The following is a 26,114-nucleotide window of genomic DNA, read 5'->3' as shown; positions in this document are numbered from 1 at the left end:
AAAATGTTCTGCTGGAATTTTTCTGGTTGGACTGAGTCCTTTTGCATTGCAAAATCCCCACATTTGCCCTCCTTGCCCTCCTTCATACTCCAGAGCCAGTGGCTTGGCTTTACTGCTTTAGCCTTGGTGCTGATTTGTGGAACTGGGCTAGCCAGGGCTATTGGACCCTTCAGGGCTCCTGGAAAACAGCCTCATGTTCCCAGTGCTGTGACTTGGCAGCAATGCAGTTCTGGGAATAGGAGGGAAGAGGGATAGAGAGTGGAGGGATGGAAGTAAGTTGGCTGCCAGCCTCTTACTACCCTCCTGCTGCCTTCACCCTAATGCTGGAGTTGGAGAGGTAAGAGATCCTCAGAAAGACACATTGTAGGCTACAGCTTGTGCTAGGTGCCTCCTCGTAGCCTTGGGGAAAGTGTTTATGTCCTGTGGGAAACACCAAGCAATTTTTCCCTAAAGATTTGCTGCTTAATGCCAGGAACTTTTCCCTTGGTTTTATGCTGGAGGATGAAGATTCCTGGGCTTTTCATCATATGGCTTACTGCATCCCAGGTTCTCATATCCCAGTTCACCCTATTCCATCCCATCTCTCCATGTCCCAGCTCACCCCATCCTATTTCTCCCTTGTTCCCTGACCCTATCCCAGCTCTCCCCCCTCACTGAGCTGCAGCCATTCCCTCTTTTGTGGTACCAAATCCCTCTATGAAAACACCCATCCCAGGGCACACAAAAGCCACCTGGCTGCAGACAGTCACCTGAGGGATACCTGGCCACTCTACAGCACCAGTTAGCATAATACCACCTTTGAACCCCCTCTAACAGGATTGACTAAAAACATTTATTATCAGAGCTCTCTGAGGGTGAGCATATCTGAAAGCATTAGGCTCAAGGGTGCCTGTCCCTGAGCATGGGAATGTGAAAGCCCAGCCTGTCCCTGGCAGCTGGGATATTTGCTTCATTCCCTGGGCAAACAGCCTCACTGGGGCTCCACACTTCCCTATCACTAATTTAATTTGGCAGAGGCCTTGACAAGGGAGGGGCTGCTGGCCTGGCACCTTCCCTGGATTTTCAGGGGCCCCCCCTGACCACAGTGCCTTGGCAGCCTCTTGGTTCAGGCAGGAGTGCTGTGGTGATGTGGCAGAGGGGGTGGGCACTGCCAGTGCTGATGTCTTGGAGTGCTGCTACCTGTGAAAGAGTCTTGATGCCATTAAACTGAGCTGGGAAGCATCAGAGAGACTTTAAGAAACTGAGAATTAATGCAAGAATGTACAAATATAATCAGTCCACTGCTCTAAGCCAGCATCCTCCTCCCCATAGCTGACCTGTAAAGGTCCCTTCCAGCTCCAATTCAAATTCCACAATGGTCTATAGGAGATGTTTTGAATTAATCTAAACAGCATGTGATGTTTGACCCTGTGGATGTCTCCTGCAGCAAGGTGTGCTAAGGCTCCTTCCCTTGTGGCATGAAAAAAAGGTACATTTGCAGGGATTTTGAACCTGCCACCTCCTTGTTTTGTTTGGCACGTAGCAGATCTGGGATCCAAGGAATCGTGCTTTGTTTCTCAGAAACTTTAATGGGCGAGAGGAAGCCGTGACTCAGCTGCTGATGAATCACTGCAGCTCCAGATTGTCTCCCTGCTTGCTGGTGCCCCTCCAGCACAGGAACTGAGTGAGTCCATGCCAGGCAAGCTCCTGTCCCCTCATGGGATGTCAGTTTGAGCCCAGGTCTCAGACCAGCTGAAAATCAAATCCCACTTCCAGCTCCTGTTTTCCATCCATCCTTCCCAAAATCCTTATTTCCATGTGATACCAAAAGCCTTTCCCATGCCAAAAAGCACCCTGACAGCTTCAATTTCCTCCTGAGACCCCCCTCAACCCCTAATTTGATTTTGAAAACACTACTCATTTTACACTGAAAATAGAAATGTCTCTTGCCTCCCCCTTATTTCATTGGATTAATCTAATTTTGTCACCAGTTTGCCCTGTTACACAGCTGTGAGCTTTACTCCTTGACAACACCCAGCTGGTACCCAGGGTCGGTTTATTTGGGATTTTCTCAGTATGGTGGGAGTGGTAGAGCGACTGCAGACATGATCACACCTTTCTTTCCCAGCTGCTTCCTCTGCTCCCTGGTGGTGATTTCTATTTGCAGACACTAGTCTGGCTTAAAGTAAGCAATGGAAAACTCTGCTCCCAGAGAAACATTCCTCTCATTTTTCCCCCATGCTTCTGCCTTTTCCCCTCCCTCTCCCCCTCCCACAAAAAAAAGCCTGCAGTTTCAACACCAAAAATAACGCACGCCCCGGTCGTGGGCTGGATAAAAATAGCAGCTCCTGGTATTTAGCAGCAGCAATGGATTTTCTGGCTTTGGAGGAAAATCAGGAGGAGGGGTGGGATGGGATGGTGAATCTTGACGCACAAGTGGAGGACAAACACAAAGCTGGTGTTTTGGCAGAAGCTGCTTCATCCCCTCCTCTCCCTCCTTTGGTCCCAGCTGGGCTCTGTCCCCTCCAGGAAGGGGGAGCTCTGAGGGTAGGTTGGGCTCAGCTGTCCTAGTCCCACCTGGGGCTGTTTTGGTGCTGCCCTTAAGTGTTGGGGCTCAGTCCTATGTAGGCAGGGATGGGGGCAAATGCTGCTCTTAGGGAAAATGCCCCAAAGCTGATGAGTTTTTGGGGGTGCCTCATGCCCACTCACCACATGGGAGGCTGTGCAGCTGGGCTTGCCAAAGTGAGGTTTGCAGGATCATCCCTCCCTGGTGCTTAGACAAGAAGAATGCTGAGGTGGTGATTGAGAGGGGTCCTCAGGTGCCTCCTCAAGTACTGCTGGATGCTTGTTGACAAAGCTGAGGCGTAAGGGACCTGTGTGCAGGTGAGGAGGAGGGTGGTGTGTGTCTGCTCAGGCTACAGCTCAGCGTTTGGGCTGTTTAGAGCTGATTGTTTTGTGTGTGAGAGCCCTCAGGAACTCCTTCCTGAGGAAATCCTACAAGGCAGCACTGGTGGCAGGCAGGGGGGAGAGGAGACACACTGGGAGGTGGGGAGAGCGCCGGGCTGGGCGAGTCCCGGCAGCGTGCTGCTGCCTTCCCCTCTGCAAGCACTCAAGGATAGTCATGGGAAAGGCAGGGAAGGAAAACCTGTTGGTGAATGGGGGGGAAATGGGGTCAGCAGCAGCAGCATCCAAGGGCTGCATTTGTGGAAGGTGTGAAGCAAGGGCAGAGAGGTGAGTGATGCTTGGGCACAGTCTGGTGCCCCCAAGGAGCAGCAGTGCCCCCAGTTGTAGGAAGCAGTGGCTCGTGCCTCCTCCAGCCACCCCCAGGGGTTTCCCATGCTGGATGGGTGTTGGATCTGATCTGCCAAGGTGGATTTTTAGGTGAAAAACCGGTTGTGCAGGCCATCCCCTCTGTCACAGTCGTTCCTTTGGTGCCTCAGTCCCGTGCTGAAGAGGAGCAATCCCTCAGTGCTGGTTTCCCCCAGAGCCAGCTCAGGCAGGCGGGGAGAGCCAATCCTGCTTTGTAATGATATGCAGATGCCAAATTAATAGTAGTCTTTTGATTATTTTCATTATTTGTTCCCCTCCATAAGCCACTCCCATGGGGGAAGCTGTTCCTGGAGATTTGTGGTGAGCTGATGTCCCTTGGCTCAGGATCACATGAGGATTTTGGCTGGTGGTATTGCAGCCATTGGAATGTTCTGTGCTGCCCTCGGGGCTTAGCTCCTGCCCGGGGGTGGGACTATCTGACCTTTGTTCTTCACACTTCAAAGTCTTCCTGCTCCTCATCTTGTTTGCTACCGGGGGCTCCGTGGGGAGGATGCAGCTGGGTGTCAGGGCTGGGGCAGGGCAGCCTGTTGGGAACTCACCCACCCTCCAGGAGGGAACCGAGAGAGAAATGCAAATTGTGCTGGGTGAAGGAGGGGAAAAAACAACTATGACCTTCCTCCTGGGGGTGTTTTGCCTCTTTCTGCCCCTCTGTGAGGGAGAGCAGGTTCCTGTGTTTTGAGGGGTAAATTCCTCTCAGACAGGGGATAGAGGCAGCAGAGGGGCAGTTGTGACTGAGGAACCAATCCAAGGGGGGTACAGGGAGATGCCATCTGTTTTTGGCCTGACTTGAGTGCAGCCAGGGGACATTGGACCAGGAGCAGGGACAGACACTGTCCCCAGGAGTGGTCAGTACTGCCCTGATGCTCACCCATCCCCTCTGCTGCTCCTCTCCCAAGTGCCCGTTTCCATCGCCTTCTGAAATTCCTAGAGGGAGGATTTCCTACCTCATCCCACTCCTTCTCTTGCTTTTAAGGAGGATTTTTCTCATGACCGTTTGCAGAGTTACTCCCTTCAACTCCGTCCTTTGTTGTGACATGGACAAATGCAGGGGACAGCATGGGGACAAAGGCCTGTTGTGGTGAACAGAGGCTGTTTGTGTCCCCACCACATCCTGGTGTGCTCTGCTCTGCTCTGCTGGTCAGCAGCCACGCCTGGCCCTGGTCCCTGTGCAGGAGCAATGCCAGGGAGATAACCTGACTGGGAACAGGAGGATCAGCCATGCTGCTGGGAGAAGCCTGCTGCAGGATTGCTGCATCCTTTGATGTTCCTACTGACAGCAGAAAGCAGCCCAAAAATACTGGGAATGGAGACAAGTGCTGCTATAAGGACAAGGGCAGGATGGGTTCACACTGACAGAGGACAGGGTTAGATGGGATACTGGAAGGAATTTTTCCCTGTGAGCATGGTATGGCCCTGGCACAGGGTGCCCAGAGAAGCTGTGGCTGCCCCTGGATCCCTGGAAGTGCCCAAGGCCAGGCTGGACAGGGCTTGGAGCAACCTGGTCTGAGTGGAAGATGTCCCTGCCCATAGCAGAGGGGTTGGAACTAGATCATCTTTCAAAGTCCTTCCCAACCCATTCTAGGACTGATTCTGTGCTTGTTGAAACAAGTTGTAAGCAGAAAAATTGCTGGCTATATCACAGGGAAGGGGGATAAGCCTGGAGTCTGCTATTCACAGCATTCCTCATCCCAGGGAGAGGGGACACATCAATAAAATTTAAATAATAAAATTTAAAATCCCTGCATTTAGATTTGATGTAAAGACATAATTTAGAATTTTTTTACACTCTACATAACTAAACATTAGAGCCTGTAGCCTCAGGAGTTAAAATATAAAGATGGGAACAACAGTTTTAAAAGGGATGATGAACACATGCCATCTTATGAGGGGAAATTAAAATCTGAGAATGTTGAAGATGCTGCTATAAAAATGACATCTCCTAAGTGATAAAGCAGCTTTGAATCTATGGCACAAAGCTGCCCCTTCATCAACTGCTCCAGCCTTGCTCTGGAGCCATTGCAGCTCCTCCTGCCACACTGTCCTTCTGGGCCAGCATTTCCCTCATGGGTTTTTTGGGCTGAGGCTGCAGGATGTGTTGTTGGAAATGTGTTGCTTGAGCTCTGGGTTTGGGATGGGTGCCCAAGGTCCTTGCTGAGGACCTTTGTACACCCTCCTGATGTTTGCTGTTGGAACAAAGTTCCTGAGCATCACTCATGCAAAAAGGGGACTTTGGTAAGAGGGCTGTGATGAAATATCTCTGTGTAAAGTGCACATGGGGGGGCTGTGGTGGCTGGAAGTGCCCAAAGAGGAGTGTGGCGTGCCTGGGAAGGCATGCTTCTTGGAATGGCTGGAAATATGAGATCCCACCACATGCAGGACCATGTCTGGATTATGGTGATGGCTCTGAGCTGTGCAAGGGCAGGGGGGCCAGAGCCATGAGGGTGGTGGGCATGTGTGATAGGGCAGGAGCCCCCCAGGGTTTAGTGTGATGGGGCAAAACACTTGCCTGGCTTAAATCAAAACTTGTAGTGTTTAGAAAAGGGCTTTTGTCAGCCCTCACTCCCTTCTCATCCCATCTGAAACATGGAGTTGGGCCTTGACTGTGATTTTGGGAGTGTCCTTTGCAGAAGGATGCTGCAGCTCCCCATGTGCCTGCTACCTGCCTTCTCTAGGTACCAACCTCTGAGTGATACACACCTGCCTCTTGTTATTGGTTTTTGCAATAGGAAGACTGTGCTTCCTCCAGGTGAACTATTTGTGAGATTCTCTGCAGGAAATGGAGGCCCTGGGGGCTTCACTTGGCCCCAGCCATGCTGAGGGTGCACAGTGGAAAGTGTTGCCCTTCTCTTAGAGACCATCCATAAAACACCCTGGATGACTGTAGGGACACAGTTTGGGGTAATTGGGGATGGGGCTGTGGCTGAGCCTCATCCTTAATTGGCTGCAGCTGTGAGCAGCAGGTGAGCAGCACTGACAGCAATGAGCCATGGAGTGCCCAGGGGCACTGAGCAGCCACCAAAGGGAACAGAGGGCACACAGGTGCAGGGCATCAACAGGAGGGGTATAAAAGGTTGGGCTGAAGAACAAGGGTAGATGCTTGAAGCCTTCCAAAATTCTATGGTGATACTTTGTGTATTGTGGCTGTTTCAACTGCAGTGTGTGCTGTGACAGACAACGTCTTGGCCAAGCACAGTGAGACTGGGATGATGAGTACCAGCACAGGTAACCCTTCCTCCCCATCCCAAACACATCTCCATCCCTCAGCTCCTCCATTTACAGGCCTTGCATGAAGGGTCTTCCATGGCACTAACTACCTTCAGAACAAAAAAAGTTCATACAGTCAAGTCCCTCAGGCTTCACGCTTTGCTCTTGGTTTACTAAGGGTCGTGGCCAAGGTGGGACATCCCCTCTCTCACAAACTTCCTTTTTTGTCTCACAAATCCGAGCAAGAAAGAGAAGTTGCCACCAAGAAAACTCCCCTGTTTTGTCTCTACTAAGTCAAATTTAGAAAATATTGAAGTGGTCTGGAGGAAGAGCTTCTTTCAAGCTTTCTCATCCTGTCTGGCTACGTGTTGAATGTGAAAACTTTAAACAAATAGAGGTTTAGGTAAAGTCTTCATGTGAAATAAGAGAAGAATTTCAAAATCCTCTGAAGTTCATCTTCATCCTAGAGATCTTTGCTAATCAGTACTGGGGATTTTTTGGGTTTTTTTTGTTGTTGTTGTTTCCCACTGGGAGTATATTCTGCTGGAACAAGCCTTCCAATCTGTTTTGTGGTGGTGTGTCCATCATGTTGGAGACAGATTGCTGTTTAAATCACGCAACTGGTTTTCACGGAAGATTTTGGGGTTGTTTCCCTTTGCTCCCAAGCATTCATACCACAGCTTTGCTTTTTCTGGCTGCAAACTACAGAGCCAAGAGCCTCTGTAGCTCATGAGAGCAGCTAAATTTATTAGCAAAATGTCTCATGCTGGGCTGAGGCCAAATCCCAGCTCCCTGCCTTCCTGTGCTTAATGGACCGACTGTGCTGACCCAAATTCATGGCCACATTATTGCTATTTATTTTAACAGCTTAGCTGGGCTGGGGGAGACTTGGGAATCTTTGGTCCCACCTTCTGCCCAAGGCAGCCCTGGGGTTGGATGAGGTTGCTCGGGGCTTTTTCCAACCTGGTCTTGAACACCTACAAGGATGGAGCTGGGATCACCAGCCAAAGCTGGGCTGCCCCAAAACTTTCTCCCACTGTTTATTTGTTACACTGCATGTGCTGGGTCTATCAGCTGCTCTATTCCTCCAGGTTTGAATGTGAATCCATGCTAAACCCCCCCCTTTGGTTATCCCCCCCATGGGATAACCAAAGATCAGGGATAGGGGATGTGTGTCCCTTCTTGGCATAAAGTTGGGGCTGAAATGTTGCTGGGCTTGGATGCACGAGGCCCCTGGTCCCACCCCACTCTGGACAAGCACACAGCTCACTCCTTCAGTATCTTTTATTAATGTATAGAAAATGCATTAAAAAAAGGAACTATACATAGCCTAAGAGCGGTCAGGACTAAAAATACTAGTTAACAATGGTTAACAAGCGTTGATCCCATTCTCCAAGCTACATTTTCATTACAGGGTGGGGAAGGTTGTTTAATATATTATTATTTATTTATATTATAGATTTTATTTATGCATTTATTTACTTTTCTTTTCCCCCTCATTTGGTTCCAGTGGTTTGAGTTCATCAGAATCTGAGGCATTTTGTTGCCTCTGCTCTCCCTTCTTATTTATGTTTTTAAACTTTTTTTAGCATATTAAGAACATTTCCAGGATAACACCTGTACACAGGGGGCTGTTTGTTTGTTTGTTTGTTTAGGTCTTTCTGTCACCATCCTTCTGAGAAGCCACTGACATCTGAAGAACTGCAGGCTGGGTATTGAGGCAGGTCTAGGCATCAGGATCTCCCAAGGGAAGGGCCTTTCCCTCCCACTTACCCCAAATTTCCCTTCTGGAAGGGGCAAGGAGCTGCCACCACCATCAGGGTTTTAGGAAAGGGGAAGGTGACCCTGGAGGTGCTGGTGGTCCCCAGGGGACTCTGTTGGGTTTTATGGCCATCCCAGGGTGCTTGGCTGGCAGAAACAGGGATGGACTTCTTGTTTGGCCCCAGAACAGAACCCTTTGTTAGTGGGTGTAAGCATGAATTAAAGGGTTTTTTGGGGTGAGAGTTCATTGCTGGCAGTGTTTGGTAAAGTCAAAACTTGTGGGCATGTCTGGGGGGGCACAGGACAGGGGGTATGTGGTCACCCCCAGATGTGATGGTGGGGGCACAGCAGGAGGGCAGCTCTGAGCTGGGATGGAGGTCATGAGCTGGGATGGAGGTGAGGCACCAGGAGGGTACTTTGGCTCCTGCTGTGCTTTGTCAGGCTGCTCTGAGCCTGTTGTGGGCATGGGGACACCACGGGCTGGGCCCTCACCAGTGCATCTCTGGGAGTGAGGGTGGCATGAGCCGTGCCTTCCACACCCAGGAAATTCACCTGGGGTAAGCATCCCTCTGGGAAGGAGGCAAGAGTGCATTTAGGCTGGTACTCAGCTTTGAGATGCCCTTGTGGCCTGGTTTAGGGCAAATTTGGGAGAGTAAAGTAATGCAAAGATAAGGAGTAGAAGCAGACTTCTCCCCAACCTTTGTGTGGATACTCTCCCTGGTACCTTCCTACCAAAACCCAGTTACCCTTGGGGAGAGCCTGGCCTCTCTCCTTCTTGAAATTATTAATTTATAGATGCTATCACTTTACTAAAAGCAGCTTTTCCTTTCAGGACTCTTTTTCTCTTTGGTTATGTTTCAGTGCAGTGTGAAGGAGAAGGTGGGCTTGGAGAATGGAAACAGAGGGAAATGAATATTGAGCAAGAGATGAAAGTCCCTTTGTGTTTCCCTCTAGGATTTTGGGGTTAGAAATAAGAGATGGCTTTGAAAGGCTGCAAGGGTCATGGACACACATGGTGTTGCTGTGTGAAGGATTTGATGTGCTGCTTCCTGTTACACAGAATGGCATCTCACAGCGGACAGTGTGGTTTGGGTAACAGCCTCATGCTCCTTGTTGGGCTCTGGAACAAGCCTGAGCCACATAAACCCAGGGTGGCAGTGGAGCCACCAGAGCCCAGTGGAAGTTCACATGCTGAAGCTAAGTCTCTCAAGGTGAGCACTGCACCAGATCCAGGCTTGGTTTCTGGGAATTTCAGGGCCAAACCTGGTCTAGCTGGAGAATGAACTAGCTCATCCAGTGATGGAGGGTGAGAAGAAACTTCTTAATTATGGGGCCTTCTGGAGCATCAACATTAAGCACAAATTTGCTGGCAGGAGCTTTGTAAAAAAAAAAAAAATAAGGCAATACAGAAAAATAACTTTCTGGGAAATTGTATCTTGTTTAGGGTCAATGTGAACAGGAGACAATGGCACAAATGACTGGGTCATCATTGCTGGTTGTGTGCCTGGGCTTGGGTTGGGTTATCACCAGGAGAAAACCATGATGTGTAGAAATCTTTCCTTTAAGAGACTGTAGCAACTGTCTTTCACCAATGCCATGGAAAGGCAATGTGCTGGTATCACATGAGAGGTCAGGGACCAGCACTGATGTATAATAGCACTGGAAGATTGGATATTGTCCAATTTCATACCTGACTATGCAGCTGGGTCAAGTGGGCTGACTCATCCTGGTTACAGGACTTGTACAAAGGATGAAAGACATGAGGAGGGAGGGAGAGATATATGTCAGTAAACCTGTTGAGAGAATAATCAGCCTTTTTGAGGATATTCTTTTGAACCTCCTAGAAAAGCTTGGCAAACTTTGATTTTTTTTTTCAAACTTTCTATTTGAGTCTTTCTTTTGAAAAGAGAGGTTTCTTGCCTTTCACTTGACTGTGAATGATAAATGTTTGCATGACATCTCTTCCTTTCTCCTGGGTAGGTAAGAAAACAGCACCATCCACTGCCAGTTTCTGCTGGTTGTAACCACTGCTCCATTACAGCTTTTGTTGGGATATTTCTTCCTACAAATTCTTGATGGTTTGGAGAAAAATTTACTCTGCTGGTCTATTGAAAGCCTTCTTAGGCTTTAATCAGTTCCATCTGCTGCTTTTTGTTGGTGTTTGGGTCTTAAAGCAGGGGTGGGTGCTCAGGAGGCGTGACATGCCACCATCTGTGACAGCAGCCGTGTCCTGCAAGAGATCCCATCACCTGCAGCCTCTGACTCACCTGTTCCAAAACTGGTTGACTTGTTGCCTGATTTGATGCCAAGGGGAAGTAAGAAGGGATGCCTCATTTACATATGAGATGTTGCTGAGCATCCTTTCTCCAGGTCAGCTTGCAAGCTGAAGGAATGGGCCATGTATCTGATCTTGACCTCAGTGTTAGCTGTGATTTCATGTGCCGGTATGTGCCATGGAGAAGGAGGTTATGTTTCCCATTTAATGCTCTTCTTCAGCTCTGCAGCCATCACCAAAAACGTCAGAACATTAAGGAGTGTGACCATGAAAGATACACTGGCCTGAATTATAAGCTGCTGCAAAGATGCCTTTATGTTGCCATCTGAAAGATGTTTTTGAGACAAAGCAGCTTCAGTGTGATAAAGCCAGATTAGCAGTGTTTAGCATTTGTAATGTTCCTTTGGCTGCAAATCCAGTGATGAGCTGCATTGTCCTTGGATGCATGAGTCCCTTCTTGGAGACCAGGCCAGTGACAATGCCCAGCATTGATTGGAGTCCTTGGAGAGGAGTGACAAGCATGGTGGTCATTTGGGCTCTGTGGAGGTGGAGACAATGACAACAGGGCACAGACAGAGATATCCAAAGGGTCCATCTTCCTTGAGTTAAGGATGGGAAGAGTGAACTTATTAATTCTTCCAAGGGCCTTGAGGTGCTCCAAAATCCAAATGGAATCCCTTCCAGGAGGGGAAACAGTTGATTTCCTGTTAGAGAGCTGGCAATTCCAAGGCACTGAGATTTGTGTCCCTCTTGTGATGGCATTGTAGAGGGATAGTGTAGGAGAAGGAAGGAAATGGGCATTCCTCAGCTTGCACTTGTCTTCCCTTAGCTGCATTGGCATAATTCCCTGTGTGCATGGAGGGCCATCAACAGGAGCACCTGAGCTGTGACAGCTGCTGGCTTCAGGTTGGGCTGCAGTTCTGTGATATCTTCTTATTGCTGCTCCTCCTCTGAGACTCTTGTTTGGGACCAGTGACCTCAGTGAGAGAGAGCATGATGGAATGTAGAAATAACAGAGGAAAGGGGTCCTAGATTTCAGGACCACAAGTAGGGATTCTTCTCCCAAGTCGTCTAATTTAAGTCCTTTCTTCTCCATCAAGTTCAGCATAACCCAGGCAGATGTCATGGACCTGGAGTGGGCTGAGTTTAGCTTGGAGGAGTGGATAATGAAGGCTGGGGCTGGTGGAGTAGTTCTTATTCCCATACACCTCATGCACACGAGGATGACTTTGTGATGGGACCAACACATGAGCTGTGGACTCTCTGCAGTTTGCCTACGTATGCAGATATTTGCCGAGCTCTCCTGTGAAAACTGGGGATGGGAGGAGCCTTTGCTCATCCTCACTTGATCCCCAGGTGTCCAGAGCCTGCACATAGGGGAGAGATGGGCCTCTGCCTGCTGGAAGAGTTGGTGTCTACAGGATGGCATGAAGCTTGGGACCTCTCTGCCAGGAGGGGACAGGGAGGCAGGGAGAGGACGGGCATCCCTGGCCATTGCTGGGCTGGAAACGGCCACACCAAAGTATCTGTGGGGAATGTTTCTGCCACAAGCCTTGTGACAAATATTTCTAACAGGGTTTGCTGGGGATTTCTATGTCTTTTAAAAAAATATCAAAAAATCTGTCTCTTTCTCTTTCTTCTCATGTTAAGGGCCAGAGTATTGGGATAGGGAGACTGGAAATTTGGTATTTCTCTGGGACAGATGCAAAGCAATGAGGTCTTTCCTTTCCCATGGCCTTTCCTTGTGCCATGGTTCCCTCCAGCACTTGTGAGGGGCAGCTTGCTATCTCAGACGAGTAGTAAATTTTTTTTTCCCTTTTCATATTATAAAATACAAACAAATGACAGAAAAGGTCAGGTGGTGGGAGGCAGGAGGGGTTCAGCTGGCTCAGAGCTGTAGGGACCGTCTCTTCCTCCCAGAGATGTTACGGTGGTTGTAAGGTCGCATCTTCATTTCCACAAAGGGGATGGAGAACTCGTGGCCTTTCCAATGGTACCAGTTAATCCCCTGCCAGGAGGGAGAGAAAGGCAGAGGGTAAGGAAAAACCCTAACAAGAAACTAGGGTGGGAGAGGAAGGAAAAAAGTTTGATTTGTGTAGAGAAGATAGAAAGAAAAAACTTGCTACTGCAGGAGCAAGCAACTCCCCTGCTTCTATGGCTTGATTGTTTTTTTTCCCACTGCTCAAAGGCTGGTCAAATTTCATGTAGGTAATTTTTTTAGTCTAACACACTACAGCAGATGACTATGGCAGTGTGTGTGAGGCACAAAGCCTAGCTGGCTTGAAGGTGGCTCCCTTTGGTGGGGTCATGCCACCAGTTCTGACCATGGTGCACCAATCACAGCACCCCAGCCCTAACCTAGGCTTGCTGGCATGTTCCCCTGGAAGAGATTCCAGAGGCTTTGAAGGCCTTACCTGACTGTGCCGGGACTCTCCGTACTTGCCGTTGAGGTTGGTGCGGTGGCAGTTCTTGTACCACCAGGCCCCTTTGTAGGACATGGCACAGTTGGTCACAGCAACATCGTTGTCCCTGTCCTTGGTGGAGAAGGGGCGCCCCTGGTGATAGGTGAGGGAGTCTCCTGTGGAAAGAGGTGCTCTCAGAGGTGATGGAGTCTGTTATCTGGTCATTTCACAAGGAAATTGGGATATTCTGGGTTTGTGGTAACCGTTTCAATCAATGGCTCAAACAGCTGACAGTCTGGGGATAGCTGGAATTAACTGGATAACTGAATGTTAACTGGAATTGTTCACAACTGGCTCATCTGAGGTCCTCTGCTGTCTGTTTAGGATCAGTGCAGACCATAGCAAATCTTAGAGACTTCTTGGCTTTGTCAGATAAAGTGCTTGGGTGTGTGTTTGGATCTGAATTTCAGTGTTTCAGAAATTAATTCAATCCCAGATTTTGGCATCCCTGATTTCCCTAGGCTTGGCTCTGCTGTATAACTTCAGGATGCTTTCAGCCTCCTTCTTTCCTGTTAGCCAAAGGGAGCTTTTTCTCTCAACAGAGACCAAATATTCATCTCTTGAACCAAGATGCTTGGCCACCTTTTCTCTCTTTGGATAATGGAAAGAAGTTTTTTGGAATGTGTGTGATGTCTTATTCCACCAAAACCTCTAACTTCATCCTCACTGGATAACTAGACAGCTGCTTTTGTGTGAAAAAAAAGCCGGAGTAAAATATGGTGAATTGAGTGATGTACTTACAGGAGACATTCTAAATATGCTCCTTGGTAATCCCTAAGGACATATGAAGTGGATCCATGCTGGCTGTGTGCAATCCAGCCATGGAGAGACTGTTGCTGCCATCCTTGGCAGTAGAGTGGGTGCTTTGTGCCCTGGGATTTGAGGGTAGAGCAAGTGCTTTGTTGCACACCATCAAGATTCCTGTCACCTCTCTTCCAGTGGCAACTAACTGGTACTGAATAAGGAAATTCCTGCATCTTGGGTATGTTGTGGGGTTCCACCTAGTACATGGTGGAAGTTCCATGATGGGGGCTTGCACTGGGCATGTCTATCCCAGATGAAGGGGCTAGAGTTGTACCCCTTCTCCCTTCTTGAAGAAGAGATCTCCTGTGCCCTCCCTCCAGTGCCCACTCTCTTCTGGTGGGCAACTCTAACTCCTCTGAATCAACCAAGCAAGCAGGTGTGACAGTGTCCTTGCAAAACTGGGCAGTGTTTGGCCTTTATGTGAGGAAATGACTCAGAGGGTTTCAGATTTTTCCATAGCTGTGGAAAGGCAATAAATACAGCCTCCAGCACGACATCAATAGCCAGCTGTGGCTACTGCCAAGTGAGATGACACCTCTGATGGTTGACCTGGTTATTTGAATAGCAATGCCTCTGATATTAAATATCTAATCCCCAATGGAAAATTCAGTGTCCTTACTGGGATTTATCAGCCTGGTTTACACGATGGACTGCAGGAAGGCAGAAAGGACTATGGGTGTTTGTCTCACCGCTCTAGACAAGTGAGATTTCATGTTGGGATTTCCTTTATAGTCTTGGACCAACCAGTCACAGGATTTCCCAAGATCCTTGCTAGCAAGGAGGCTGCAAGGATTTCCCAAGACCCTTGCTAGCAAGGAGGCTGTACCTGAAGTGCCATTGTAGTCCCCAATGCGCAGTTTGTAGAGGCTCCTGGAGTCACCAATGGAGAATTTGTCATAGTAGGCATATGCTGCCTCCTGGCCATCCCTCATGTCTATCCGCAGCTCGTAGCGCCCTTGGGACGTGATCTTGTGGATGTTGTCCAAGCCTGTCGAGACAGTGAAACACCCTGTGGGACCTGGTGCCCAGATCTGCTGCATGAACAAACAAGGAAAGCTCTAGGCAAATAAAACAGTAGTGGGAAATGAGAGCAAGGAGAGGAATCAAAGGGCAGCAGCACTTGTGGTGAGTTTGAGTTTCTCCTGGCACTGCTGGGGTCTGGATCTCTGTCTCCACTCGAGCTTCACTTCCCTGTGTCTGTGAGCAGTGGGTTCAAGGCCCAGCTTCAGATTTCTTCATGCTGCTGAAGCTTGGAACATTCAGCTGTTGAGCTCTGGTGCTACTGTTGTTGTTAAGCTCCCATACAAGCCAGAGTGTGCTTATGCTGCAGGTCCCTTTGGCTCATGTTCAGGTTTTGGAGGAGCACACTCAATTTCAGAGCTGTGCTGTCTCCCACTCACTCCTTTCCTGCTTTCATTGGACTTCTGGCCACCAGTGCAACCTATAGTCATGCAATGGACAATGATGGGTTTTGGTCCATGAAAACTGACAGCATACATACCCCCTCCTCTCCTAGAGAGAGCAAACTAGGGAGCTGCTAACCTTCACAATGTGCCTTTATGTGGTGTGCCTCTGCATGAGTTCCTAAAGTGAAGGGCAGGGAATGAACAGAAGGAAAACTGTCTGAGGGAGAACATAGAGGAATGTGGTGAAAGGCAAAGAGCCAACAGCTGACGGTGCTTATGGAACTTAAGTTTGACACATCAATGAAAGGCAAACAGGGAAGGTCATACCCAGCCAAAACTCATCCTCCAAGTTTCCAAAGCCAACGCGGTAATCTGCCCATTTCCGGAAGAAATCGGTCAGCCCGTTCTGCCGCCGCTGGAAGACCTGATGTGGAGGGAGAGCAGGGGGAAAATCATAATGAGGGAGATGAGAAACAGCTTTGCCAGGCTTTGGACACACAAAGGTAAAGATAATAATTTTTCTTTCCATTGTGCCTTTCAGGGGAGAAAAGTGCAATGCCTATCCAGTTAGTGTTATTGCAGGCATGCAATTAATTCATGTGCAGGTGTAGAAACAAGAGATATTAGATAATGTCCAAAGCAAATCAATGGTAAAATAGGAAGGATTTGGCCTTTAAGGTTTCTGCTTTAACTAGTACATGGTGCCTCTGGTTTTCTAGCATGTAATTCTGCTTTGAGCTGGCTATTTCTGTGATATCCAAGGGGATGTTCTGAAGCAGAGTGAGAGGGAAATTTACTGGCTAGAAATCAGCATTTGAGGAAGCCCATTTTTTTTGGTTTTGACTATACATCTAGCAGGGTTTTGTGTAATGTGTGTAAGTAAGAGTTTGACACGAATAAGATCAGAGCACCATGGCATTATTTACTTACACTGTCAGTCCATCTACGTCAAGACAAGCAGTGTTTGGGCAGCTCAAAAGCCAAACAGGCATTTGTTTCTAAAGTTCTCCTGTGCAGACTCAATTGGGGTGACGCCTGACACCCTCCTTCTGCAGGCAGTGTGAATCATTCCCCGTGAAAGCTACCAGCCATTAATTTCATTTCTAGAACAATAAATCAGCTTCACTCACAGATTTTGCTCTCCAGAAGCACTGCAAACATGCCAAATAAATCAAAGGGCATTTCTCCAAGTGTAACTATTATTACCGGAGCGTGGGCCATTCCCTGCAGCGTGCGAAATGAAGCGTGTGATGCTGAGCCTGCTGTCATGCCCATGCTTTGCTGGTAGGGGCTCAGTTACTTTGTGGTGGGGACAACATGCCACATGGATACTCACAATCCAGCCCCCTCCATCAGTGGTCATGTCACAGTACACGGGCACCCGCTGGCTGAGGTCCCCGTTGATGGAGATGGTGTAGACCCCGCTCAGCGTGTCTCCGTTCATCAGGTGCTGGGCACAGTCCTGAGGGTTAGCAAACACACGTCCTCCTGCAAAAGCAAAGTCAAAAACAAAGGTAAAATTCAAGCAAAGAGACACCTTTTCCCCATGCTTCAGGCTCCACTAGTTACAGTCCAGGAAAAGTCTGTCTTGGCTCCTGCATTCCAAGTAATTCCATGAGGCAGTGAGACTTTATATCTGCTGTTGAGCTCAGAGGACTTACTGGAAAAAAATGTGTGCATATATTAATTATTCTTCCATATGTCTTATACTGGAAGGGTGCATGGTAATGTCACAATGAATGATGAGGGATGTCACTTCTTGGACTATCTTTCTGCACTGTGTCTGAAACCCTGGGGTTTAAGCTGTCACCAGCATATTTAGACAGCTGTGAAAATACCAAAAACCTGTTCTCCTCTCAGGACTGCCAGCTCTAATCAAGTTTTATAACAGTACTCATTCCAGGGGGATTCTCCTGATTCTCCATGAGCTTGGAAATGATGGTGGACTTATGCTGAGCTAATTGTCACTTGCAAGCTGAGCAGGAATGAGGCTGTGTGAGATGCTAGAGGTAGGTAGTATGGGCTGTGTGGCTGTGATACAGGTGTTCTCTAATGAGGAAACATCTTATTTTGTGGTCAGAGTTTAGGAGAGTCTTAATTATGACAGTTATTCTGGCAGTATTGGAATATCAGGTCTGGGAACATTTTTTTCTTATTTAAGACAAAAGAGGGAAATAAAATACATATTTTTCTTTGTTGTTGGTATGTATAGATGATGGAATAAATAGTGCAGAGCTGGCAATGTGGATAAGGTTTTCAAGGATGTCTCTGTAACAAACTGAGAAGGTGTGAGGGACCCTCAGATCTTTTGTGCTGTGTGTGTCCATCACAGTTGTGCTGTGCCCCATAGGACCAAGGCACAGCCCTTGTCTGTTGCTCCTCACTTGGGTGTATTCCCCCCACCTTGTGACCTGAAGACTTGAAAGTCATTGCTATGTCCAAATGTTGAAGATGCTCTCTTTTTTTCTCCCCATCTTCATGGTCTGTAGCACAGCCTGGTGAGACATTGTTTGTATTTTATAGTATCCAACAATGGAAACTTCTTCAACAACAACCACTTTGGGCTCCCCTGTGGAGATTGCTTGTTTCTTAATTTATATTCATATCTTTAAGAGCCAAGGAGACCTTGAAAGACATTTCAAACCACTATAAATTATAAATACTGTATCTGTTTCTTCCTTCTGTCTCATCTGTATACAATTCCCCAAGAACCTTATGCAAACATGAAACAAAAGAGGCTGAGCTATTAATATGTCAGGGGGAATAGAAGAACCCCGGGATGTGTATGTAAGCAGAAGGAAGCAAAACAATTTAAATTAAGCCTGAGTGGCTTTCTTTACTTTTTTTTTTTTTTGTCATTAAAGACAAGTCCTTGTTCTCTGCAAAGTGCCTTGATGCATTGCCAGAGTAAACTGAGTTGCAGATCTGGATGCTTTGATGAGAGATGCTGTCCATGGATTGCATTGCCTTGGTGATAGCTCCTGGCTGCTTCTGTCTCATCAATATTGGGGTAAGTGGGGAGAAACTGACTTGTTGCTAATGCCCATCTTCATCTTCAAAGCAAGTTAAGTGTGTTGGATGCTGCATCAGCTGACAATGGGGACTGACGTTGCTGAGGTCTGACACTTCTGTTTGATGTCAAAGGTGCTCTCCTTGCCTGACATAAGTGGGTTTCTGCTGCTTTATCCCACCTGAGAAGTTGCCCCCATGCAGGTTCATCCCTGACTCCCAAGCAGCCTCAAAGATTACATGTCTTTTTCTATCACCTGCCTGAATTGTACTGGATTTATGCACATGTGTAAGAGGCAAGAACAAGAGGAAAGCATGTTTTGTAGCTGTATTAGAGAAGTCATTTCTTCTTTTGTTGATGTATATAGTTTCTGTTACCTCTTAAATGCAGGTGAAGAGACCTTTGCATGTAACCAAGATGTAGAAGTGTATCCACAGCAGATTCAAAGAAAATTCTCCTAATTTGAGAATTAAACTGGCAGCACAGATGGGAGGAATTTTGATGGACATCATCTGGAGACTTCTCAGTGCTGTTGATGCCCAGGAAAAACATGATTGGATTCCTAGCTCTGAGCAAGATACATTCTGCCTGTAAGTACCCTGGCCTAGCCATGCTTTTCAAAGAGGATGAGGCACAATTTGCTTTGCATAACTTCTGTTATGAATGGTTGCAGAGGATGGGAGCACTGGTGACATTCTCTTGCAAGCTTCATTCTTGGTAGAGTAAGTATTCTGTCTCTGAGGGTCCTGGTGACTGTGGATGTCCAGCTTTTGATTTCAAAACAAAACCATTCCCATTACTTTAGTGCCTTAGTGGACTGTGAATGCTCCAGAATGAGAGTGGGGAGGAATAATGTAATTAGATAAAGTGCTGGCTCTGCTGTCTGTGACTCCACTGGTGGTGGTGGAGGAGAGATGCACTTGCTTGGTATTTCCAGGGATACCCCAACCCTGAAAACTTTCAAGGTCAAATTCAACAGGGCTCTGAGCAACCTGATCAAGTTAAAGATAATCCTGCACACTGCAGGAGAATTGAACTAGATGACCTTTAAAGATTCTTTCCAACCCAAGCACTCTGATTCTTTGATATCATGTCCACAACATGGCGACACTCGCTGGGTCCTCTCCCAGCAGCATTCCTGTTGATATGTGTTGCTGATTTTAGTGAATATTTTTTCTTCTGTTTATGCACTTGAGGATGAACATGGACAAGGCAAAGGGCCTGGTAGATGGCTCCTGGTCTGAAGCTCAAACCCCCTTGCCCTGGGCTGGGTCTTGTGTTTGAATCATAGCTCCTTCAGCCATTAACATTTCGTAGCAAAGCAGCGCCGTGGGTCATGGCATTGTGAGTACCCCTCTTTGGATCATGAAGGAATGCTGCCTGAGGAGGGAAGGTCACTAAGAGCAGTCCATTCCTACCAGCATGATATGTGGGCCAGCCTGCATGTGTCTGGGTGGATGCAGAGCGAGTCCTCACCTGTGGTGAAGGTGGTTGAGACGAGGCCGCTGCGCACGGCGTTCTGGGCAGCCTGCAGGTGCACCGTGTACTCCGTGGTCTCAGAAAGCCCCTCCAGACGGATCCACGTGTCCTCTGCATCCACAATCAGCTCCTGTACATGGGTCCCAGAAGGAGGCAGACACCAAGAGCAACAGATGAGAAAAGCGCTGGGGAGCCTAAAGAGCAAGTGAGGAGGGAAGGGAAGCCACAAACTGCTGCAGCCTGGCTGAGGAGCAGTGCGTGATTGCTTAAACCCCTGGGCTGAGCAAATGTGAGTTCAGCCAATACAGCCAACATTTCAGAATGGTTTGGGTGGGGGAAAGCAACCTGGTTTGGAGATGGATTTAAATATTTGCAGTCTGTGTCCTCTGTCAGCTGGGTCTGTTGGGACCTGTGCCTTCAGTACCAGACATGACTGATTGCCCAAGCAGTGCAAGAAACAGAGCTGGCCAAACCTGGTTATCAGCCAGTTTTGACTCTGTTGATTCCTGTCATGTTAATTTTTTGGTTGTTGGCCAGTGCCACACAGCATTATTGGGTCCCTTTTGCAAAGCTATTATCCTCTGGCTGCTGAGAGCCAATCACACCAGCAAAGGAAATCAGACTGTTTGCCATGACATATTTCTGATGGTGTTTGTTGCAGCTCCTCCAGACAGGCAGATGTGGACACACTCATTAAATAATCAAATGTATTGTATTGCAGAATTAATTAGCTCTCTGTGCCTGTCTTGCTTTTTGCAGGAAGGGCAAATGGCCTTTTTAGCATCTCTGCAGAATAATATTCTCCTGCCTCAGCTTGCTTGTGTTTCACAAGCTGTGAATTGCCCCTGTTCCTCCAATCTCTCCAGGTAAACCCTCTATGCCCAGACCAGTAGGTGTGCATCAACATTTGACCTTAGGCAATCTCTTCTTGCTTTTTCCTATCATCCTGCTTAGCAGGAAGCAGTGTCTGCCCTTCTGGCCTCCCTGAGCCACTGAGCATCATTCTTTTGCTCTGTTTGGCTTCTCCTGCTTTTTTTAACATGGTCTTGTTACTCCCTGACTGAATGAGGCTCTTTGGTGTGAGGTCTGAGGCTCTTTGGTGTGAGGACTCACTCACCTTCCTGCTGCCATCGCTGGATCTGTAGGTCATGATGTAATTCTCAATCTCTCCTAAGGGAGGAACCCAGGAGAGCAGGGCGCTCCGTCGTGTGACTTCGCTGGCTGTCAGATTGGTTGGAGGATCCAGAACTGCAAGAGTGGATAGGAACACAGGGAAGTGCAATTTCTCACACACAACCACCTCAACCCTGCTTCCCAACTCAGTACACTGGGATTCAACCTTGCAGCACTGAGCTACCGCCCAAAGTCATCCTCACCCTCAGTTTCAAGATCTCATCACCCATCCCCAGTCTTGAACAGAGCTCTGCAAACCCTCTAGAAGTCCTCTTCTACCTATGTGCCACCTTAAGGGTAACAGCTGTGAAATTCATGTGCTATGGGACCTGTCAAGCAAAATGGGTTGTTGTGTTCTTCTGGACTATGGCCTTGGGCAAAAAAAAAGACCTGGTCAGGTCTTGCTAAGGAAACCATAGCCAGGGGAAATCACCAGAAAAAAGGGATGGATGGATGGATGGATGTTGAAAGAGTGAAAATAATGGTTGATGCTTGTTGATTAAAATCGTGTTCTCGTGTTGTGCCCTGTGCTGGTATTTGGGATGGTGTTTGTGTCCTTTTGGCTTGTGGCTACCTCTATACCCACACGAGCTATGTAACAAGAGCTTTGGCTCAGCCTTGCTGGCTGCTTTTCCTGGGGTGAGTGCATGGCTAGGGATGAAGGGTGAGGGAAGGGATTGTACATACGAGTGGTGAAGTTGGTGCTGATGGTCTGGCTGGTGAGAGGCCCGCTGGTGGCATACATAGACACTGTGTAGGTGGTACTGGGCAGCAGGTTGGTCAGCTGGTACTCCTGGTTGTCTCCATCCACGAGAATTGTTTCTCCTGCAACTGTAAGAAAAAAGGGATGAGATGGGGTATGTGACCATGTTGACAGGGGTCTGAGGATGAGGGAAGAGATGAGGATCTGACTCCATGTTTCAGAAGGCTTGATTTATTATTTTATGGTATATATTATATTAAAACTATACTAAAAGAATAGAAGAAAGGATTTAGTCAGAAGGCTAGCAAGGAATAGAAAAAGAAAGAATGATAAAGGCTTGTGGCTCGGACAGAGAGTCTGAGCCAGCTGACTGTGATTGGCCATTAATCAGAAACAACCACATGAGACCAATCACAGATCTGCCTGTTGCATTCCACAGCAGGAGATAATAATTGTTTACATTTTGTTCCTGAGGCCTTTCAGCTTCTCAGGAGAAAAAATCCTAAGGAAAGGATTTTTCATAAAACATGTCTGTGACAAGGGTAGACATTCAAGGTGGTTCTCCAAAATGTGTCTCTGGATATGACCTCATGACAAAAAGCACTTCTATTGCTGAAACAGTGGTGCTGTTCAGTCTGAAGGGTGATCTAATTTTTCCCACAATCTCTATAAAACCCCAAGGCAAGGGCTCCTTCCCTTCTCCCTCTGTGAAGGGCTCCTACTGAGCCCTGGGCTTTGGGATGGGAGAGAGGCAGAGGTGAGCTGAAGCAGAGCCCTGGGGTACCTGCACGGCGGGTGAGGATGAGGACGTAGCTTTCCACCTCCGACAGCGGCGGGTTCCACTGCAGCAGCGCCTCGGTGGGAGTGATGTTGGTGGCTGTGACCCCCAGGGGGACATCCATGGCTGCATGGGGGAGAGATCCAGAGAGTCAGAGGCATTGGGAGACTGGACTATGAGCTGGAAGGGCTTCTTGTGGCATATTGCTCTATGCCCTGCCCTGCTGCCCAAGGAGGAGTTAGTGTGCCCAAGCTGGAGTGCAGAGATGTTGTAGTTTGTGTTATTCTGCTACCTGGGCTGCTCTTCCACTCTTTTCTAGATGCCCAGTCTGGCTTGTCAGGGATTTTCTTTAGGCTTTGAGGAGTCTGGAGATAGCAGAAGGTTTTATTCTTGCAGCATATGCTGCTTGTGACAGGGCTTCCCTAGGGATTATTTCTGGAAATCTGTACTCTGTTTAGGAAAGGTTGTCATGATTGCCCAGCAGCATGTTTCTGGCTTCATGGTGCCTGGTACACAGGTTTATCACTTTTACCCATGACTACCCATGCATATTTGGGATAAACTTTGCTGAGACATACTTCAAAAGCCCACCTTAGCCCTTCTGAGCCCTGCTTATCATCTCCAGCTTGCATCCAGCTGGTGTGAGGTCCAGCTTGCTCTCAGCCACCTGGGTATTAGTGCAGGCAGGGACTGCCAGCCCTGGGCAGGATGGAGCTGACACTGTTTGGCTGTTCCCTGCCCACCAAGAGCTCCTTCTCACCTGTGTATGCAGTGATGGAGGCCAGCTCACTCTCCTCCCGGCCCCGCACGCTCTTCAGCTCGATCTCATACTTGGTGGCAGGCTGCAGGTCCTGGAGGGTGTACTCAGTGGCAACCCTGGAGATGGCCATGCTCTCTGTCCTTCCTGCAGAGATGGAGCCAAGAGCTTTGACTTCATGGCTGGCCCCATCCCTGGGGCTCAGGAGGGGCTTGGGAGGGCTGGACACAGGACACTGGAGGTAACTGGGTTTTGTGCCCGCAGGTGCACTCCTCTGTGCCCAGCACCCTGCTGGCCTGGCCTTTCCAGCATCATCCACAAAACTAGGGCCAAGGGAGATGAGGTAGGTGAAGCAGATGAGAGAGCTGGGATTTCAGGATTGAGCCCTGAATTTAACCATCTCTGGGGAGGGCACACTGCTGGGGGCCATTCTGTGTGCCCCTCTGTGCCGAGCTGGCTGCAGTGGTCCCTTCCCATCCTCTGCCCTGGAGCCAATCCCAGTTACTGCTGGCTTTGCCCAAGGCACTGAGGTGCTGCCTGGGTGGGGATGACCTAGTGGCTTGCTTGGGCCAGCAGATGGAGGGAGGGCTGGAGCTGTGAGCTCGGGGCATGAACAGGAGTGGTGTGGCCCCTTACCTTCAGCAGCACGGTAGGATATCCTGTAGTGGTCAAAGGCAGCAATGGGAGCACTCCAGTAGACCATCATGGACTCCTGGGTGACATTGCCCACCCTGAGGTCCCTTGGTGCATCAATTCCTGGTGAGATGGACCACAGAGAAAAGCTGTGGGAGGCAGGCCCACTCCCCATGCCCCTGCCTGCCCTCCCCTGTGCCTGCTGGGGGGTGGCCCGTGGTACCTGTGGTGATGGAGCCCACGACAGGCTCAGAGCTGATGGTGCCATGCACGGCCACCAAGGACACCAGGTACTCTGTGGATGGCTGCAAGCCCGTCAGGCTGGTGTGCCTGCGGGTGCCATCCAGTGTGACCTGCTGGGCCTCCTCCTCCTCGTCCCGGCGGCTGTAGGTGAGGATGAGGCGGTCTGCTGGTGGGGATGGGTCACTCCATGTGACATTCACACTGGAGGATGTCAGCTGGGAGAAGTGCAGCTGTGAGATGGGCCGAACACCTGGAAGATGGAGAGGAGAGATGCAACTCCAGCCATCTGCAGATCCTTACCTCCATGTTTTTCCCAGTGCTTGAATGGGAAATACTTAAAAGAGGTGGCAAAGCTGAAGATCTGGGCTCTCCATTGATCTGAAACTCTGCTGGGATCAGAAGGCAGAACCAGGAGGGGGGAAATGGTGCTTTTCTCAGCTCCACTGCAAGCATCCTCCATCCCAGACCTATACAGTGAGTAATGGAACTGTCCCACTGCAGATGGTATATGTTGTCTGCATTTCATGACTGCAGACTTTTCAGCCAGAGGTCCTCGTGAGGTCCCTCAAGGCTTCATTTCTTCTTATGGGCACACAGACCACCCTGCCCACAGAGGACGGCATAGGGCTATCTGTTTCCCCAGTTCTGTCTTGTCCAGCAAAGCAAGTGTGTTCAGTTTTGCTGGCCAAAGGGATTGTGCCACCACAGTGGTGGGGCCATCCTCCTTTTGAGGTCACCTGCTCCTGTGTGGACACATTGACCCCAGCTCTCATCCCCATCACCAGCTCAAGGGTTTTAATGCCAGGGATGCAGTGAGCTGGCAGAGATGCCAACAAGGTCTGTGCCCTTGTCCCCATGCCAGCTTGTGCTTCCCTACCTGTGAAGGCATCCACGGTGGCCTCCAGGCTCTGCTGCCGTCCCCTCTCAGCGATGATGGAGATGGTGTACTCTGTGCCGGGCTCCAGCTCCGAGAGGGTGAGCTGTGACTCGTCCCTGGACACTGTCACTTCCGAGGCCATTCCCGAGGCAGGGGTGAAGGTGACGCGGTAGTGGTCGATGGGACCCGTGGCTTTGGTCCAGGCCAGTGAGATGGACGTCTCAGTGGAGGCTGTCACCAGCAGGTCCCGCGGGCTGTCAAGCTCTGTGGGAGAGGGTTGGTGCAGAGCTTTGTCCCCATGCACAGACTGTCCCATGGGGGCGTCTGAGCCATAGCAGCCAGCTGTGCTTGGAGCAGGCAGTGGGGCCAAACTCACCAGTCCTGGCATTCATGGTCGCTGGCACACTCTGCTGGCTGTCCATCACAGCTGAAATCCCAATGCCATACTCTGTTCCCGGCACCAGATCTACCAGGGAGGGCAGAGAACACAACAGGGTTTGAGAGCAGCACCTGGCAGAGTGACCTCAGGGCTCTCCAGGGTATCCCTCAGGTCAGCAGTTCCTCTGCACATTGCAGAAGAGCTGAGTCTTTTCAAAAAGCCCCGTGGATGCCATTGGACAGGGAATTTGGGTTATTTTAGCTCAGAAACAAGCCATTTTTAAAAGTTGTTGCTGAGGTCTGCTGCAGTTGCTGGCGGTGAGACAGAAGCTCTTGTGTGTGTGAGCTGAGATGGAAATGATAAAGTAGCTATATTTTTTTTCCAAAGTGATCAAATATTGTCACAGGGCTGGTGTCTTGGAGAGAAATAAACTATGCAGAGTAAATGAAATGCACATTAATTGAGAAAGGTGCAGTCTTTCTGGGAGCTGAATCAAGCCCTGTTCTTTAGGGTGGACATATCCTGAGGTGCCTCTCTCAAGGGACTTGGGAATTGAGCTCATCCAGCTCCTTTCCTCTTGCACTGCTTTATCTCCTTGGAATATCTCTTGCCTCTGCCTGTCACTTGGCTTGGCTGCTGGTGGCTTTATTCCCCTCTTCCCTGTGCTTCATGATCTTTCCCACAAAGCTAGAAAAATCCATAAACTTTCCAGCTCAGCCTCTTTGTGCCTTGCCCAGGGGCAGCATCCCCTGGAGCCACCAAAACCTTTCCCAAGAGGTCAGGAGGGAGGGGAAACTCTCCTCCCCTGCTTTTCTCTTGCTACAGTGCAGTCTTGGTGATGGGGAGAAGATGGACCCCCTT

General features: G+C 49.0%; 1 protein-coding gene across 2 annotated transcripts in view; it reads right to left on the bottom strand.

Annotated features, from left to right (window-relative positions):
- Window positions 1-7,782: 7,782 nt before the first annotated feature.
- TNR (tenascin R) overlaps window positions 7,783-26,114 on the bottom strand; it is an 82,283-nt gene continuing 63,951 nt past the window's right edge. For both annotated transcript variants that reach the window (XM_071435899.1, XM_071435900.1), the window contains 14 exons: window positions 25,251-25,340; window positions 24,875-25,138; window positions 23,978-24,247; window positions 23,758-23,877; window positions 23,125-23,268; window positions 22,371-22,490; window positions 21,571-21,714; window positions 20,828-20,958; window positions 19,708-19,840; window positions 16,558-16,709; window positions 15,549-15,645; window positions 14,642-14,803; window positions 12,964-13,127; window positions 7,783-12,557 (listed from right to left, as the gene is read on the bottom strand). In XM_071435899.1, the coding sequence (XP_071292000.1) occupies window positions 12,438-12,557; window positions 12,964-13,127; window positions 14,642-14,803; window positions 15,549-15,645; window positions 16,558-16,709; window positions 19,708-19,840; window positions 20,828-20,958; window positions 21,571-21,714; window positions 22,371-22,490; window positions 23,125-23,268; window positions 23,758-23,877; window positions 23,978-24,247; window positions 24,875-25,138; window positions 25,251-25,340 (2,111 nt within the window). In that variant the 3' untranslated portion in view covers window positions 7,783-12,437. The remainder of the gene's footprint in view (window positions 12,558-12,963; window positions 13,128-14,641; window positions 14,804-15,548; window positions 15,646-16,557; window positions 16,710-19,707; window positions 19,841-20,827; window positions 20,959-21,570; window positions 21,715-22,370; window positions 22,491-23,124; window positions 23,269-23,757; window positions 23,878-23,977; window positions 24,248-24,874; window positions 25,139-25,250; window positions 25,341-26,114) is intronic.

Source organism: Agelaius tricolor, unplaced genomic scaffold (assembly GCF_023055355.1).
Source record: "Agelaius tricolor isolate 1412-34295 unplaced genomic scaffold, bAgeTri1.0.p SCAF_11, whole genome shotgun sequence".
Lineage (NCBI taxonomy): Eukaryota > Metazoa > Chordata > Aves > Passeriformes > Icteridae > Agelaius > Agelaius tricolor.
This window is presented reverse-complemented; position numbering and strand designations above follow the sequence as displayed.